General features: G+C 39.7%; 1 protein-coding gene across 2 annotated transcripts in view; it reads left to right on the top strand.

Annotated features, from left to right (window-relative positions):
- Positions 1-19252, top strand: part of LOC126161354 (26S proteasome non-ATPase regulatory subunit 1) — a 386202-nt gene extending 366950 nt beyond the window's left edge. The window contains exons 13-18 of one of the 2 annotated variants that reach the window (XM_049917122.1): positions 959-1075; positions 7650-7752; positions 8491-8660; positions 8749-8946; positions 13453-13753; positions 19034-19252. In XM_049917122.1, the coding sequence (XP_049773079.1) occupies positions 959-1075; positions 7650-7752; positions 8491-8660; positions 8749-8946; positions 13453-13753; positions 19034-19104 (960 nt within the window). In that variant the 3' untranslated portion in view covers positions 19105-19252. Of the gene's footprint in view, positions 1-958; positions 1076-7649; positions 7753-8490; positions 8661-8748; positions 8998-13452; positions 13754-19033 lie in introns of both variants that reach the window. The other variant, XM_049917121.1, reaches the window with a different exon arrangement.
- Positions 19253-20010: the final 758 nt, after the last annotated feature.

Here is a 20010-nt window from a genome sequence, read left to right as displayed (position 1 = left end):
CTGTCACCCTTCCCGCTGTACGTGCCAAGGAAAGATTTGTGAACAAAATCAAAACAAACTTTGCAATAGGACATAGTGCAGTGCCTGAGTTATTGTACCTGTGGTGTCCTAAGTATATTGACCAAATAAGGCAAAGTTCAGAGAAAAGGTGTCAACCAAAGAAGGCATTCTACATGCACAGGCCACAGTGTAGAGCGCCCCCACACAAAATGCCAGGAGTCAACTGTATTGTAGAATAAACACCAACATTGTTTTGTATACATTATTTGTAACAATTTAATGTATTTTAGTACTTTACAGCAGTAACGTAGTATAGATTTTATGCTATTTGACACCACTGGTTTATATAAAATGTCCAAGTTGTATTAAAGGTTTTAAGATGCTTGTTGACAAACTGAAAATTTGAACTGGTTGTAAATGAGCAGCTCTTGGTAATCAAACTGTGATCTTTTTTTTAAATGATTAGGAGCTATGGGCCGCCATTTTCAACAAAATGTATTAAGTGTACAAACAAATGGAAACTATATTGGAAGTGACAGAAAATTTAGAGCAATATGATGTACCATTTATGACTTGCCTAAAAATCTAAAAGTAATATTCATAACAGTGGGTTGCTGGTGACTTTCTTTATGATACACATAACATAAAATTTGAAATTACTTCTGTTTTAGATAGTGTGGTGTGTGAAAACTGTGTTCCGTTGCAAACAGAAAATGCCTTTCTTCTAACTTACTTTTGAATATTTTGATGTTTTAGTGGGCTGCTCAACTCATTGTTTGAATAAAAATATTTCTTGTAGTACATACCTTGTTCAAGAGTGAAGATGCTTACTGTTCTCCACTTTTGAGATCATCTCCTTTATCTGATTATTTTTAGAATTGGCTACAGAAACAATTACTTTAATGTTCTTTTTGTAAGAGTGTATAATTGTGTATGTCATTGTGCTGTTTCATTATAGGAGGCAATAGCACTGATCGACCCTATGACAAATGACCCGGTAAACTTTGTGCGGCAAGGTGCGCTCATCGCATCTGCCATGATCCTCATCCAGCACTCTGAACACACGTGTCCAAAGGTGAGTACAGTGTGTAAACTGCACATTATGCTGCCTAAGTAGTTCAATACTTCTGTGGCTTTCTGGGGCACATGATACAGCATTAACACATCTTGCATAGATCAGCAGTTGAAATATTGCAGGCAACGGAAGTAGAGCTACAATGTGGAATGTAGTCGCCTGATGACCTGTGTGTCATTGGTTATCAGTTGGACTGGTGCCCAGATGAAAAATGTACCTCAGGCACCTTCTGTTAGCTCATGCAAGACACACTTTCCTTTCTCACAATGACTGATATGAACCTGTCCAAAAATGACAAAGAAAAGGGCTATTGTACTGGGACTTCCCCACTGTGATGTGCTTGGTATAGGGTATGTATCAACAGTCTGATCTTATCTGGCACTGTTTCACAAGAACATTACCATTATTCCCAAAGAATCTCTCTTAATTTTGTTGTAGATTACACTTACATGTCATCATGCTAATAGTGCATCTCTAAATTTGTGGAATGCACACAGTTACATCCACTTCATAAGGACTTAAAATACTGAAACAATATTTTGGAATAGTTTGCACTAGTGCCTTCCTTGAGGTTTTCATTGTAGGTGCACCACTCTTCTCCTGAATACTGTTTGCCATTTACCTTCCCAGCAGATAGTCAATGTGTCCTCATTATTCCACACTATGTAGTATTGCCCCCATAGACATATAATTTCCCCTTCTACTGCCCCCCCCCCCCCCCCCCCAAAAAAAAAAAAAAATCCCACCAGGGGCTTTGCCTGTTCTCTATTACTGTAAAATATGGACATGTTTTAGTAGCCACTCCAGGACATGACAGTGGAATCTCAAGTTGACAGTATGCTGTGATGGGATGGATGGATGGATGGATGTTACACCATAAACACTCATTAATGGGCGATCTTTGTGACACCTGCCGCACCTCAGTGTATCAGGCAAGAAGGGCACTGCACAGGTGGAGTGCGTAGATCTCTGCTTGTTCAAGGGAACATGTGGATCCTCACAAGCATAAAAGGGAATCACTTGACAAGCATTGTACAAATTCCATCACATTTAATTTGCTGAAAAGCTTGCAGCCTTTCACATTATTTGGGCAAAAGCTGGACACATCTGCCAGTCTTTGTGGAACCCATGCCAAGTAGAAGTAGCGGGACAAATTCAGTAGTGCATACACTCCCAGCAGTATTCTAGGTTGGGTCACATGAGTGCTTAGTTTACAGTCACCTTTGTGGTATCGGTCGCTTTTTCTCAGTATCTTGGCAACAAACTGAAGTCTGCTGCTGCTTCACCTACAAATTGAATTTGTGATCATTCAGTTTCAAACTCCCATAAATTGTTATACCAGTATTTGTATAAATTGATTGATTCCAGTTGTGACTTGTTGATACTGTAGTCATAGGGTACTCAATTTTTGCATTTTTTATAAGTTGCCAATCTTTGCACCACTTTGAAGTTATATCAAAATCTGAGTGGATATTTGTGCAGCTTCTTTGAGACAGTATTTCCAGTATTGTATACCCGATCATTAATATACAAAATAGACAGCAACAGTGTCAGTTCATTTCCCTGTGCCATGCCTGAAGTTATTTCTAGTTCTGACAGTGACCCTCCATCCTAGACAACATGCTGTGTCCTCTCTCCCAAAAAATTATCAACCCAATTACAAATTTCATTCAACATGATTATACTTAAATCAATAAAATTGACTTTACACTAGTTGTTGTGCAAGCATAGCATCAGCAAGGTTGGCCTCTTTGCAAACAGCCGCACTTTGGTGTTGCAGCTATGACCACTCCTGGTTATAACATAAATTGTCTTGGGTAGAACCATAGCCGACTGGAGCATTCCCTATTTGTTGCACACCTGTCTATCACAGGGTGGTAGCATTTCTGAGAGCAAGTTCCTGAAGCCAAAATTAATGCTTCCATATATTTTTTCACCAAATTAAATCCCCTACATTCTACAAACCTCCATCCTCAGTGATCTCATTTATGAAAATATAATGAAATTATCAAAAAATGTTCAAAGGTGTGTGAAATCTTATGGGACTTAACTGCTAAGGTCATCAGTCCCTAAGCTTACACACTACTTAACCTAAATTATCCTAAGGACAAACATATACACCCATGCCCGAGGGAGGACTCGAACCTCCGCCGGGATGAAATGATCAATTGTAATTGCAGTTAGAGATCCTCCATCCATTAGCATATGGTTCGCCACTGTTAAAGGCTACCAATAAATCATCCAGAACATGCAGAAATAAACATTTCTTCACTTTCACTTGTCCTTTGTTTCCAAACCAAAATTATAGATACACTACCAACCAATATAACAATGCCAACTACCATAGTTTTTGCCCTCTGCAAGATTCGCAGAAGAGGTGAAGCTTACTAATTCTTCCCAGTATGAACTAGCCAAAGAAATTGCTTAATAATTATGTAAGTTAATTTGATCATTTGTTGGAAATACAAGTAGTCTGATCCTTGCATATAAATTAAACATTCTCCCCTAATGGCCTTACCATCAAATTACCCATCTCTGGCTGCCACCTCTCCTTCCACAATGACCTCTACCTGTTCCACAATGACCTCCACTTGTTCAAATTCTGCCAATCCTTAGCCCTCACCAAAACAGTCCTGCAAAACCAATCAACCAAGCCCAAATCTCCTTGCAGTAGCTTCTTTCCATCTGTAAGATTCTCCTGTTATGCAATCCCAAATTCCCGGAACCCATAACACACATTGAAACTCCTGCCCTGCAGGAACTTGAGGGACATGCATAACGCCACCTCAAAAAGCTCTCCTTCCTGCTCACTTCCTACTCCAGCCTTGGAGTAGCACTGTCCACCACCTGTACAACCACCTCCAGACCTCCCACACACCCCCTCATAGCTGACAAACCCTGTCTCGCAGACCTACTACAGTTACCCCACCATCCAAAACTCCCTCCCACCACAGTACAGAAACGAGAACCTAAACAGACCCACAACACAGTCATGAACCTTTCTTCCAGAAGCCTTAGTCCCCACAGATATATCAGTCCTTTTCAAAGGCCTCACCTTTTGCCCCACTCCCAAATTCAATCACACAGGACTTGTTGAAGACCTTCTCCTTCTCCCAGTCCCTACAGTGGAAACACTTGTTCACCACCAAACCTACCAATCAGACTCAAAATATTGAACCATTTGAACCTAACTCAGTGCACTCCTCCATCCAACTGTGATCCACCCTCACTGCCCCCAAACCACCCCCAGTTGACTTAACAGAATTTCTTAACTTCAAACCTTGCCTCACCATCATTCCCCAAATCCCTCAACATGCAGACTAACCTTATGTCTGCAGAAAGAGCTGCAGTCCACCATCTAAAGAATGATCCTGACCTTTTAATGCCACCTGTGGACAAAGGTTCCACCACTGTTGTTCTGAACCTCAAGGATTACCTGGCGGAAGGACTCCGCCAGCTTTCAGATAATTCCACCTATAAACCTTGCCAGTGACAACTTTCCAGTAATTCAGCAAGATCTCCAGTCACTACTCAAATCCTTAGGCCCATTCCAGAATCTCTCCCCAGAGTCCATCTCTCTACTCACCCGTACCACTCCCTGCAGTTCTGCCTTCTACATCTTCCTAAATTCCATAAATCTAACCACCCTGGATGCCCCATTGTGGCTGGTTACTGTGCCCCCATTGAGAGAATCTCTGCTCTCGTAGACCAACACCTTCAACCTATTACCTGGAACCTACCGACTCTCCACTGTTCCTGTCCCATTACCACATGGTGCCCTGCTCGTCACTAAAGATGCCACCTCCCTATACACCGACATTCTCAATGCCTATGACCTTACTGCTATTGAACACTACCTTTCCCAACGCCCGACGGATTCCAAACCAACAACCTCCTTCCTTGTTGCCATGACCAACTACATCCTCTCCCACAATTACTTCTCCTTTGAAGGCATTGCCTACAAACAAATCCGGGGTGCTGCTATGGGCACCTGCATGGCGCTATCTTATGCCAACCTATTCATGGGCCATCTAGAGGAATCCTTCCTAAAAATCCAGTATCCTAAACCCCTCACATGGTTTAGATTCATTGATGAAATCTTTGCTATCTGGATCAATTCCTCCAGAACCTCAGCAACTTCTCCCCCATTTGCTTCATGTGGTCCTACTCAACCTAATAAGCCACCTTCCTAGATGTTGACCTCCACCTTGAAGATGGCTCCATCCATATCAAACCTACATACCACCGGCAATACCTCCAGTTCGACAACTGCTGCCCATTCCACACTAAGAGTTCCTTCTGTGCAGCTTAGCCACCCATGGGCGTCACATCTGCAATGATGAGCAGTCACTTTCGAAATATGCTGAGGGTCTCACTGAAGTCTTCATTGACTGTATTTGTCCTCCCAAACTTGTACAAAAACAAATCTCCCGTGCCTTATCTTTTCAGTCTTCCATCACTTCCCAAAGTCCCATCGTTCAGCCACAGAAGAGCGTTCCCCTCATAACTCGGTACCACCCATGACTGGAGCAACTGAATTACATTCTCTGCCAGTGTTTCAATTACCTCTCATCATGCCCTGAAATGAGAAATGTCCTGCCCACTATACTTCCCACACCTCCTACAGTGGTATTCCGCTGTCCACCAAACCTACACAGTATACTTGTCCATCTTTACACAACCCCTGCTCCCAATCACATACCTCATGGCTCGTACCCCTGTAATAGACCGAGATGCAAGACCTATCCCATACATCCTCCTACCACCACCTACTCCAGTCTGGTAACTAACATCACCTATCCCATCAAAGGCAGGGCTACCTGTGAAACCAGTCATGTGGTCTACAAGCTAAGCTGCAACAGCTGTGCTGCATTCTATGTAGGCATGACAACCAACAAGCTGTCTGTCTGCATGAATGGTCATTGACAAACTGTGGCCAAGAAACAAGTGGATCACCCTGTTGCTGAACACACTGCCAAAGATTATATCCTTCATTGCAATGTCTGCTTCACAGTTTGTGCCATATGGATCCTTCCCACCAACACCAGGTTTTTTGAATTGTGCAGGTGGGAACTTTCCCTGCAATACATCCTATGTTCCCATAACCCTCCTGCCCTCAACCTTCATTAGTTGCTGTCCTTGCCCATCCAGACCCTTCTCTGCTCTAATTCCAGCATTACACAGCCGTCATTCCATCACCACACCCAGTCTTTTTATTTGTTTCTCTCTATTTCTCTTCTTTACCGCTACTTCCTGTCCTCCTCTCCCCTGCCCTCCGCCTAACCTACAGCACTTCACCCCACCATACCATCCATCCCCCTCCCCATCAAGCCTCCTCCTACCCCCACCCAGTCGCCACTCCTATCGTGCACTGGTGCTGCTGCTGCTTGCAGTGTGATTTCAGTTGCCTGAGACTGCAGTTATGTGTGTGAGTAGCATTTACGTGAGTGAGTGTGTGAGTGTGTGTGTGTGTGTGTGTGTGTGTGTGTGTGTGTGTGTGTGTGTGGGAAAGTTTTAAGTGTGAAAGTCTTTTTGTTGTCACTCAGCATCTCTGCTATATGGTGAGTAGCAAGTGTCCTCCTCATAATATTGTTCACAGATACTTTATGTGCTCCATTCAGTGGCTGTTCCCTTTATAGTTTTCATACAATGAATTACATGCCATTTTTTTGAACAGGGACTTTTTTAAGAAAAGAAATGGGGAGTTAGCTGAGTTGTTTGCCATTTTTCCAGCATTGTGCACTTTGGCTGACATTTGTTGTAGGTATGCAAGTAGTGTACACCGAGGAAAGTACCTTTGTGCTTCAGAAGCTCTATGCTAAGACTGAGGCAGTCACGGCCAGAGTTAAGAGTCCCACACAGTACCATCATGAATAAAATGCAACATTCATCTTTTCCATTTACAATGGGAACAAGCAGAAGAGGATATATTACTTCAAAAAATTATGCTTTTTTGAACTGCACAAATGGGACTTACCCTTACAACACATTCTCCTCTCCTGGAATTATCTTGGCCTTGATCTACAGTAACCTACTGTCTCCACTCACTCCACCCAACAGTTTGCAGCCCATGTGTCCTATCACCTTCTCCATATTCTTCTCCCCTCACCTTCTTTGTGTGCCAGTGCATCTACCCATCTTAATTATCCTTTCCTGCTCCTCTCCTTTATTTGCTCCCCCTTCTGCTTCCCTGTCTCTCAGCCTCCTGATGCTGTGCCTATTGACAGTCTAGTTCCTGCATGCTCTGCCAGAAAGTGCTCTTCTTTCCCCTCACCTATACCCTGCTATCCCTTCCACCTCCCCTTCTCCTTCACCACCCTCTCCAGGTTGCTGCTGCTGTTCTACAAGACAGTTGCATTCCAGTCGGAGGTGCTGGAGTTGGTCATGTATGCACGAGATGTGCTTGCTAGTTTGAATGAATGTGTATGTACCCTTTTCTTATGAAAGCTTTGGCCAAAAGCTAATGTGTAGGTACCTGTCTTCAACTCAATGTGTCATCTTTACAGTGAGTAGGAATCTATTTTTCCCTTATATTATTGATATTCCAACATCAACTACTTTTTTGTCGTTTCAGGTCAAAGACTTTCGCGCACTATATGCTAAGGTCATTGTCGACAAGCATGAAGATGTCATGGCGAAATTTGGTGCTATTCTTGCCCAAGGAATAATCGATGCTGGTAAGTATTTTCATATTTTACAGTGTTAAAATTTAATGTATTTATTGGTGACAAAATATTTTGTCATTATATAACAGTATTATTTTGCGTGTTTGATAACTCAAAAGGTTTGTAGCATTTTCCTGTTAATATTTTTTCTGAGGCAGTTATGCAGATCTTGGCTAACTCACTTCCATTTTCTACAATCATTTGCATCAGAGGGATGCTTCGATGGGTAGCACATTAAGAGCAAAATGCAGACTTTTCAACTATTTCTGTGTCTGGAGAGAGTGTGGACAGATATAACCTTCTTGGATTGATATGATTATGGGGTGTTTGTTAACTCCGAAATGAGGTTTCAAAGGTTGTTAGTGAGCCACTAGAGGTGAGCTGAGCTGTCTTTAGATACATGAAAGGCTCCTAGAACTATTTTGCACCACTATTTGGCAGGAATTCCTTGTATTGAATACACAATGCTTGCTAAAAATTGTCGCTACATTTTAGGTGGCTGGTAAAACTTGTTTGCCAGGTGTAAAACACAAGATTAATGTATTTTGTTTCATACAAATTAGAGCTTACCGTTACCATTTTGTAATGCTGTGACATCTGACATAGGCCTCCGAGGCCGTTTTACGTTATTTACCCAGTAGTCTTCACTAACTATTCGTTGCTCCTGGCTTGTTGTGCACATGTATGTTAATGGTTTTTTATTGTTGAGTGAGGCAATTGTCGGTGGACTTAGGTACTCGGCTTTCACAGGTGGGCGCAATGTGACGGTGTCTCTGCAGTCACGCACGGGCCACACAAACATGCTGGCTGTGGTGGGTGTGCTGGTGTTCACACAATACTGGTACTGGTTTCCACTGGCACACTGCCTTGCACTTGCCTTCTCGCCCACCTGCCTCATTGCACTCAACGCTCAGCTCAAGGTGAGATCACCAGCGCCGATGTTGCAAACACCGTAGCTGCTGCTACCTGTTCTACTGTCTGACTGTGACTCTGTCTCTCTCTCCCCAGATGCCCAAGATGGAATTCCGCTCGAATGCTCGGCCATCACTGTTCGCGTATCCGCCCCCACTGGAAGAGAAGAAGCGTGAAGAGCGTGAGAAGGTGACAACAGCCGTACTGAGCATTGCAGCCAGAGCACGTCGCCGGCATCGTGAGACTGCTGCTACTGCTGCTGCCACTACGTCCGCCGCTGAAAAGATGGAAGTGGTCAGTAGCGCCGCCCCTGCTGCTCGCATCCCGACGTCCTTCTCCCTCAAGGTGGCGCACATTTCTAGACCATCAATATCTGCTACACCTAGTCACATAATGGCAACATTCTCTTGATTTTCTCACCGCATTAGTGTAAATGGTTGCTCAAGCATTTGACATACATCAGTAGTCATCAATGTTGAGTCTAAAGTACCGGAATGGCGCTGGTCGGGCAGTCTTCTCCGGATTGTGATGTAATAGGGAGTTATCGAAAGCTCGCTTTGCTGTTTGTTTCTGAAGTGGTAAGAAAATGAATGTTATTTCATGTGTAGTGAATGTTGGCAAGTGGAGAGCTTGACATCCTTTCTTCTATACTGCCTGCAGCAACAAGTTCCAGGAAAGATATGTGCAAACACTTAGCTATCACAGTGGCTACAATCTCTATTTTTGATTTTCCATGCTCTTCTCACTTGACTGTAGACAGTGCCATTTTTGGGCTGCCTTAAAAAGTTTGTCTCTTTTGGGTGTGGAGAACTTCGTCACAACAATCCTTTAGCCATGTTGAATGTCATCAATCTTAACACTTTTCCATCTGCACTTCTTGTAGAAATTTATTCGCTTGGTGCCAGCAACACTAATTCGGATTACTTGGCTTGGCGCCGGCCGCTCTTCTCCTTTCTGTTGATGACAAGCTTCAAACACATTGACTTTTGCATGCTTTAATTTTTCTGGAAATCCTCTATTTTGCCGTATCGTTCCACAAACTCGAATTTTCTTTTCAAGTAACTTCTCTGCAAGTTCTACACTGTTATAATAATTACCTCTGTAGAGGTGATGCCACTTTCCATAAGAATGTGTCAGTAGTTCCATCATTGTTTTTCTAAAAGTTGTTCAGCACCGGAATATATCTTGAATGAGGAAATGTATCCCATACTCGAATCACACAGCATCCGATGAGTATGCCCTATTTTGTAATTTTCGATGGATTGTAAACTTTAAAATTTAACTGTCCACGCCATCATTCCTTCATCAAATGAGGTGTTTTGACTTAGATGAAACGTTTCTTTAAAATTTTTGGAAAAATAATCAGTTATGAATTGCACTTTGAAATGCCGTCAGCATTATCTGGTTTATTGTTATTGTCAGAAAAATGTAAAAATGATAATATTTGTCTGAATTTGTTGCGGGACATCATTTTGCAAAATATCGGTGTGTCTATCAGCGGATCCGTTGACCAGTAATCATTTTACTATTCCCGTAAGGATAGCAAGCTCAGACCATTTTCTAAGTTCGGGTCCCATAATGTCGACAAATTTGGCATTTTGTTATCCACTTTCTTCTATTGCAATTTTGACTGTAGTACTTGTTGGTTCCATTGCTAATATATTCAAATAAATTGTTCCCAATATATAATTCTACGATATCCTCATGCTCTGTGTATTTTGGGGAAATATGTGTGGACCAGGAGATCTTTCAAATTTATTATTGGTCCTTGGTAAATCAAAGTCTGACCACTGTGCACTGTCTTCTTCGCCTGATTCATCCAAATCAGTTTGCGCTTTCATCGTAAATAATCATATAATCTCTTTTGTCTGCCATGATGAAAGTGCACAAGTACTTATAAAAACAAAGAACTTGTTCACGTGTGTAACTTATTGTTGCCTAAATAAAACACCAACAGAATGAGAAAGATACTGAAGTGCTGTCACCGGCCACTGCGCGATACTATGCTCACGACACCACTGTGGTGTCGCCGGTTGTTGACTGCTGTTTCGTGCACGACACCACTCTGGTGTCATCGGACGGCAAACTGTTAAGTATAATGGACTGTGTGTAACTCCGGTTTAGTGCTCTGTGGCTTCTACATATTTGTTGCAGCAGCTGAATTTCGTACAGGTGCCATTTGTGCTGCGATAAAATTCGCAGTATGGAGGTACGGCTAACCCCACATTCTTGTGACAGGCGACGAGTACTCAGTTGCGGACTCTTGCTACATCATGCTAACACGCTCACTGTTGTTGCTTCATCGGTGGCGGATTTTGGACTTCCAGCCTAAGGTTTATCTGCGACAGAACCTGTTGCTCAGAATTTGGCCAAAAACTTGGCAACTGTGCAGTGAGTGATGGGCTGTCTGGTTGGGTGAAGACTGTTGAAATCCTCAGCAATGACCCGTGTGGTCTTTCTCCTGATATCAAAATGATTTCAATGCATTCTTCATGTGTTAAGGACATTTTGTAACCTATAAATAAAGAAACAATGATAAAAACGATAGCATGAGAAAATGATATCTAACAGTTAAACACATGTAACATATCAGGCATGGGATAGTCACTTTGCACCACTTCAGACTCCATTTTATGACTTCTCAGTTCATAATACTCACGCTGCCGAACGCCCCTCTGCTGCCGCAAGTAATGGGCTATAATCCGAGAATGAATGAAGCTATGTTTAAAATAACAACGGCATTGTTTTTCTGGTGAAATTCTCTATCTGTTTGATATGTCTCATGACCACATTCACATTTGAAATTTTGGAGTTGAATCAAAGATGGCGGCTTTCAAGATGGCCGCCACGTTGGTGGCTGTTCCTCATGTGTAGGGACTCTGTTTTCTTGTTTGTTACTCCATTTGGATTTTATAAGGGTGTTTCCAGACGTTTGGACCACCCTGTAAATAACTAATTCCAGGGGAAAAAGAATTATTATTAGTGCATGTGTAATAAGAGCAGAGAGAAAGATTCCACCTTGCTCTGTATCAGAGTGAAAACGGCATTACCCTTGCCAGCAACAAGCACTGTAAGTGACTGAAACAAGTTTCTTTCCAAACAAGGAAAAAAAAGCACATATTGTCCACATTTGCACTGTTTTGCAGTACAGGTACCATGATAAATGAGGATATGCCGTCACATGATATGTGATTACTCTTTGATGGAATGCTGTATTCAATGGGTCCCTGATACCAAACTACTCAGAAATTATTTGAATAATGATAATTAAAACCAACAGCTGTATTGTAATCCAATGTCATGTATTAAAAATATGCTACCAATTTCGATGCCAAAAAGGGTCATCTCAGACACCTAGCATAATCTGCCATCAAGTCATTCATCGGTGGGAAAAATGTCGCTTTGAATGGTGAATGTGTAGAGGAGGATTGACACAGTCAGCATGTATCATGATCACAGTTTGATTTTTCTGAAGTGATAACTGGTGACGATCCCTCAAATATGCTGTTTAATTATAGTGGGTGTGGAATTATAGAAATGTTGGTGGGTTGTGAGTCGTGCCTGAACAGCTGTCGATAGAGCACTTGCCACTGTCGATAAAGCATTTGCCCACAAAATGCAGAGGTCTCAGGTTAGACACTCTGTCCGGCACATTTTTAATCTTTTAGGAAGTTTCAGTATCCTCAGAGCCACATTTTTAATTTAACCTCAAAAATATTTGAATGAAATGGATACATATAAAGATGTCGGTCTGGTAACAAGTAAATGGAAGTTATGGAACTTAAAATGAAGCCTGTGGTACAATGATGGTTTTTGCTACAGAAATAATTAGAACATATAAAACCAAGACTGTGAGGATGATTCATCAGTTATCGGGAACCTTTGTACGTGTCCCTGTGTGTTCTGAACATGTTTACGCGCACCACCAGTCCTTCTATGCGTAGACACGTTCAGAGTACCAGGTAGAAGACAGTTGGTGCGGGTAAACATGTTCAGAGCACACAGGGGCAGGTGCAAAGGCGCGTGCGTTAACACGGCCAGAGCAGTTAAAGGGTTAAACTCACTTGAAATGTATTGAAGATTGGAGTGATGATAATTTGATTGTAATCTTACCTTACTATTATACTGCATAAGCAGTTTGTCTGAGTTCAAACAGTAGACTTACATATGGTGTAAGTAGCTTTATTGAACAAGAACACTGCAGTGCACAGCAGTTTTCTACCGAACTGTACTTAATTTCTAATTAATAACAGTTTAAGACCAGAATAGAAAGGTTAGCTCACAGGACTCACATTTGGGAGGATGGCAGTTTAAATCCCCATCTGGCCATCTTGATTTATATTTTCTGTGGTTTTCCCAAATTGTTCTAGGTAAAAGCTGGGGTGGCTTGTTTTGAAAAGGGCACAGCTGGTTTCATTACCCACCCTTTTGTAAAAATCAGAATTTTTGATCTGTCTCCAATGACCTCAGTGTTGATGAGATGGTAAACTGTGCATCCTTTCTTTCTTGGTTTCAGATTGTGAACATAGAGCACTTTTATGTAATGTAAAGAAAATATCAACAATAATTAGAATGTGACATAATGCTGATGAGGTGTACAATGTGTTGGAGTACACATATTATTATTTGTAATATTTGTTGCTGATGTATTGTAGGTATATATTAAATCTCTCTCTCTCTCTCTCTCTCTCTCTCTCTCTCTCTCTCTCTCTCTCTCTCTCCCTCTCTCTCTAAAACACTTGGAATAATAAATTGCACAGTTTTGAAACTGTCACATAACAAGTAACATTTTATGCACAGGAGGAGGACAAGGATGAAACAAAGGATAAGAAGGAGGACACAAAGGATAAAAAGGATGAGAAGAAGGATGATAAAAAAGATGAAAAGAAGAAAGGTGGCAAGGATGAAGAAAAAAAAGAAGCTGAGCCATCATTTGAAATGTTAAGCAATCCAGCTCGTGTTATGAAACCACAGCTGAAAGTTCTGCAATTGCCAGAAGGGTGTTCGTACACTCCACTGAAGGACCTGACCATCGGAGGCATCATCATGGTGCGCCAGCTGCGGCCTGGCGCTGAGGAAGAGCTCGTGGAACCTGTAGCAGGTGAGTCTCATGGCAGTAAACGGGGGGAAAATGTGTGTTTTAGGGGTGATTTAGCAAATGTCAGAGATCTGAAAGAAATTGTAGTAAACCAGTTGCAACCATGGAGGTCAGAAATAATAAACTGGTGAGAGTTGTGTGGAGTGAATGAGCAAAGTTTATGTGTGTGAATGCAGGACCATGTATAGGGACCATATAGTGAAAATAAAGGGCTATTGAGAACTGGAAGATAAAATACAGCTACTGAATATTATTATTATTATTAATAATAATAATAATAATAATAATAATAATAATAATAATAATAAAATAATAAATAAAGAGCAATTAGATGAAAAGAAGCAGAAATTACAAGCATTGGCCAAACTACTTAGAAGATACAAAAAAAGTGACAATAGAAGGAAACAAAACCAAACATTCAACACAAACCAAAAGAAATTTTACCAGACAATAGATAACACACACATTAAAATAGACAATCCACCAAACATAACAGACATGGAACACTTCTGGAGCAACATATGGTCAAACCCAGTACAACATAACAGGCATGCACGGTGGATACAAGCAGAAACAGATACATACAAGATGATACTCCAAATGCCTGAAGTGATAATTTTGCAGCATGAAGTCACCCAAGCAATTAATTCTACTCACAATTGGAAAGCTCCTGGAAAAGATAGAATAGCAAATTTCTGGCTAAAGAATTCACCTCAACACATTCACATCTAACTAAATTATTTAACAAACGAAAGCGCTGGCACGTTGATAGACGCACAAACAAACACAAACATACACACAAAATTCTAGCTTTCGCAACCAATGGTTGCCTCGTCAGGAAAGAGGGAAGGAGAGGGAAAGACGAAAGGATTTGGGTTTTAAGGGAGAGTGTGTGTGTGTGTGTGTGTGTGTGTGTGTGTGTGTGTGTGTGTGTGTACCCATCCTTTTTTCCCCCTAAGGTAAGTCTTTCCGCTCCCGGGATTGGAATGACTCCTTACCCTCTCCCTTAAAACCCAAATCCTTTCGTCTTTCCCTCTCCTTCTCTCTTTCCTGACGAGGCAACCATTGGTTGCGAAAGCTAGAATTTTGTGTGTATGTTTGTATTTGTTTGTGTCTATCGACGTGCCAGCGCTTTCGTTTGGTAAGTCACACCATCTTTGTTTTTAGATATATTTTTTCCCACGTGGAATGTCTCCTTCTATTATAAATTATTTAACAGTTACATTGCAGACCCATACACATTCCCTGATACACTTACACATGGAATAACTTATCTGAAACCTAAAGATCAAGCAGACACAGCAAACCCAGCTAAATATCGCCCCATAACATGCCTACCAACAATATACAAAATATTAACTTCAGTCATTACACAGAAATTAATGACACATACAACACAGAACAAAATTATAAATGAAGAACAAAAAGGCTGTTGCAAAGGAGCACGAGGATGTAAAGAGCAACTGATAATAGATGCAGAGGTGACATATCAAGCTAAAACTAAGCAAAGGTTGCTACACTACGCATACATTGATTACCAAAAAGCTTTTGATAGTGTACCCCACTCATGGTTACTACAAATATTGGAAATATACAAAGTAGATCCTAAATTGATACAGTTCCTAAACATAGTAATGAAAAATTGGAAAACCACACTTAATATCCAAACAAATTCAAATAATATCACATCACAGCCAATATAGATTAAGCATGGAATATACCAAGGAGACTCATTAAGTCCTTTCTGGTTCTGCCTTGCTCTGAACCCACTATCCAACATGCTAAATAATACAAATTATGGATACAATATTACTGGAACATACCCACACAAAATCACACATTTTCTATACATGGATGATCTAAAACTACTGGCAGCAACAAATCAACAACTCAACCAATTACTAAAGATAACAGAAGTATTCAGCAATGATATAAATATGGCTTTTGGAACAGACAAATGTAAGAAAAATAGCGTAGTCAAGGGAAAACACACTAAACAGGAAGATTACATATTGGATAACCACAGCGACTGCATAGAAGCGATGGAAAAAACAGATGCCTATAAATATCTAGGATACAGACAAAAAATAAGAACAGATAATACAAATATTAAAGAAGAACTAAAAGAAAAATATAGACAAAGACTAACAAAAGTACTGAAAACAGAATTGACAGCAAGAAACAAGACAAAAGCTATAAATACTTATGCTATACCAATATTGACCTACTCATTTGGAGTAGTGAAATGGAGTGACACAGACCTAGAAGCACTCAATACAGTTACACGATCACAATGTCACAAATATAGAATACATCACATACATTCAGCAACTGAAAGATTCACATTAAGCAGAAAGGAAGGAGGAAGGGGATTTATCGACATAAAAAACCTACATTATGGACAGGTAGACAATTTAAGAAAATTCTTTCTAGAACGAGCAGAAACTAGCAAAATACACAAAGCAGTCACTCATATAAATACATCGGCTACACCACTGCAATTTCATAACCACTTCTACAACCCTCTAGATCACATAACATCAACAGATAAGAAGAAAGTAAATTGGAAAAAGAAAACACTACATGGCAAGCACCCGTATCATCTAACACAGCCACACATCGATCAAGACGCATCCAACACATGGCTAAGAAAAGGCAATATATACAGTGAGATGGAAGGATTCATGATTGCAATACAGGATCAAACAATAAACACCAGATATTACAGCAAGCATATTATTAAAGATCCCAATACAGATAAATGCAGACTTTGCAATCAACAAATAGAAACGGTAGATCACATCACAAGCTGATGTACAATACTAGCAAATACAGAATACCCCAGAAGACATGACAATGTAGCAAAAATAATACATCAACAGCTTGCCTTACAACATAAACTTATAAAACAACACGTTCCCACATACAAGTATGCACCACAAAATGTACTGGAGAATGATGAATACAAATTATACTGGAACAGAACCATTATAACAGATAAAACAACACCACATAACAAACCTGACATCACACTCACCAATAAAAAAAAGAAATTAACACAACTAATCGAAATATCCATACCCAATACAACAAATATACAAAAGAAAACAGGAGAAAAAATTGAAAAATACATCCAACTGGCTGAGGAAGTCAAGGACATGTGGCATCAGGATAAAGTTGACATTATAGCAATTATACTATCAACTACAGGAGTCGTTCCACACAATATCCACCAGTACATCAATGCAATACAGCTACATCCAAACGTATATATACAACTACAGAAATCCGTAATTATTGATACATGTTCAATCACCCGAAAGTTCCTAAATGCAATATATCATATACCGTACAGTTAAAAGCAAGTCACGCTTGATCAAGGTCCGCGTCACTTTCCATTTTTGACCAGACATAACGTCTGAGAAAAGAAAGAAAGAAAAAATAATAATAATAATAATAATGATGATGATGATGATGATGATGATGATGATGATGAGGATGAGGATGAGGATGACTTCTTCTTCTTCTCATTATTATTATTATTATTATTATTATTATTATTATTAACTGTCAAACAATAGAAATAATGAAAATGACGATGTAAAAATGAAGGTAAGGAGTATAGGGTGCAGCCAGTAAGTGTAATGGCGGCATTAACTTAGAAGAGTTGCCCAACTCACAAATGAATTGGTCACTGCAGAAAGGTCATGAGTCAGCTTTTTTACAAAGCAAGTTATGTACATTCCGTGTGGAAAGATCACAAGTATTGACTTGTGCCCTTTTCGCAGTGGATATATGTAAGTGTGTTTAACTGAGTGGAAAAAAAGGACATTTGTGGTCTTTGCTGCTTTCATGTGTGTTTTTTTTTTTCTTGTTAAGTTTGACAAACTGTAACAACCTGGTTTGTGTTTCACTATAGAGGGTCCTAACATTTTTACAGTAGATGCAGTGAAAAGAAAAATAATGTGTGCGGGCTGAAATTTGACTGTATGCAAAATTTACCATTACCAAGTATTTCTGTTCAGGATATCTTTTATTTGAAAAAGCTGTAGCTCAATGTTTTTGACATACATGGTAACACAAAAAGTAAGCAGTCATAGTTTAACAGGTACGATGAAGGCTAAGCCAAGAAAGGTGGAAATGAAGTTTACCCATTTCTAAACCATTATATTGAGAGTTATACCCCAAAAGATATGAATGAGCTGCACAGTTGTCCAGTGGATGTGTTGGTTAGAATAGGAATAACAACATGTTTTACTTTTGTTTAACACTTGTATCAATTGGGAGATTTAAGAACCAGTGGAAACAGTTACCAATAAATTGGTGACCTGTCTATTTTAAATAGTCTCGCTCCCTCTGACTCAAGTATGATGCATATTATCCTGGGCGAGTGAAAACAGAGCAGTTCATTGATGGTGCTGTCAGAGAGATATTTCAGGTTCTTTACAGCTTCACTAAGGATCCTGTACTTCCTAGTGAGTTATCATATCCTCAAAAATGAGTGCCCAGTCTATGTAAAATAAATAAATAAATAAATAAATAAATCAAATGAATCGAATAATTTAAAAGCTACTTATATTGAAAGTGAGAAGTATATGGAATTCTATGAACTATTGCAAGTATGGCCAATAGCAAGAGGAACAAACAACGACGACGACAGACGACGACGGACGACGAAGATCGACATGTTCTGTTGTGTTTTGCTTCAGCATTGTTACAAGAAGCACTGCTACATCTCAAAACATGAATAACATAGTAATAGTCTCCCTGCAGTTCATCATTTACTGATTTTGTTACAAAATCAACATGTTCTCAAAGTCTAGCTTCCATTTATTGTAGTGAATAGTTGTCGATTGCAAAAAAAGTCAGGAGTTAGAAATTTTTAAATTTTCTTTTATGATAAACTTTAAATTACAAAACAAAAATAAACGGTGCTACCTAATCCTTGAAGACTCTATAACCATTGACACAGAAACAATAACAAATACACAGATGGTTTATGCTGTAGGAAGTTTTTGCCTCTTACTGTAAAGTTTTATATTTGTGACTCATGACCTTTTTGAGATGAGTGAGTGATGGAAGCACATAAAGTAACCTACAAGACATTGACATTTATCATATATACTGTTTTGTATCAGTACAACGTTTATCACAATTGTACCCTGCTACTGCTGTTGTTGGTACCATGAGGTGTTACCTATGTAATATTAGGATGTATAATGTAAGATAGACCAATTTTTGTTAAATTGTATATCTAAACCATTTATTAAAATCCTTTTACAGCATTTGGTCCAAAATCAGATGAAGACAAGGAGCCAGAACCTCCCGAGCCATTTGAATACACGGAAGATTAAAAGATATTTATTATTTATCAATAAGTTGTTATTGAGCAGTTTTCAAATTGTGTCATGATTGAAAAAGAACTGTTTTGATAATATAGAAATAATGCATTTTTTTAAAATAAATGTATGTTTAAGGATCAATAAATGAAATTTCCCACAATAGATTTGTGTTATTTCACTAATCTAACAGGCCTCACATGTTTCTTTGACAGCACAAAATTAATTTAGATCTGTTTAGCAGAAACTATTGCTCTAAAAACATGAGACTTTTCGTTTCCTCAGTGGGCAAGTTTTGTGGCTACTATGAAAAGTGTTGCAGACAAGCACAATTCCATGCACACTTCATTGCAAATGGAGCTATGTAAATCACAATTCATGGGCACCATAATAAGTGTTATAAGTAAATAGGGGTGGGCCTGCAGTACATCTAGTCTCTTATGAAATTTCCTGTCAACAATCAGTCGTAGTTACAAAAAAACAATAATAATATCCAAAAATATAATACTAGGTTTGCCCAATCCATCATTCAGCCTTAATACGGCATGAAAAGGTGTGTGGTACTGAGCCATAAAAATCTATGATCACTTTCCCAGCATTTTGAAAAATATAATAGACATAAAATTAATGTGAAACAGAAACTGCTCCTTCTCCTCCTCCTTCACCGCCATAGAATAATTCTGGAATGTGCAATACTGAAAAAGAGAGAGAGAGAGAGAGAGAGAGAGAGAGAGAGAGAGTGAGTGTTGTCAGGAAGGACACTGTCTGCAGATAGCAATTTTCCATTATTTGTACATGTTTCTTTGTTACTATGGTATTAAATAAGTAGCCATTTAACAGCTTATGTGTGTGATATTCTTTGTTTGCATTGTATCAATTCCCTCACTTGTTCCTTCTTAGTACTCTGTACCAAGAGCAAAT

The sequence above is a fragment of the Schistocerca cancellata genome, chromosome 2, assembly GCF_023864275.1.
Source record: "Schistocerca cancellata isolate TAMUIC-IGC-003103 chromosome 2, iqSchCanc2.1, whole genome shotgun sequence".
Classification (NCBI taxonomy): Eukaryota; Metazoa; Arthropoda; class Insecta; order Orthoptera; family Acrididae; genus Schistocerca; species Schistocerca cancellata.
This window is presented reverse-complemented; position numbering and strand designations above follow the sequence as displayed.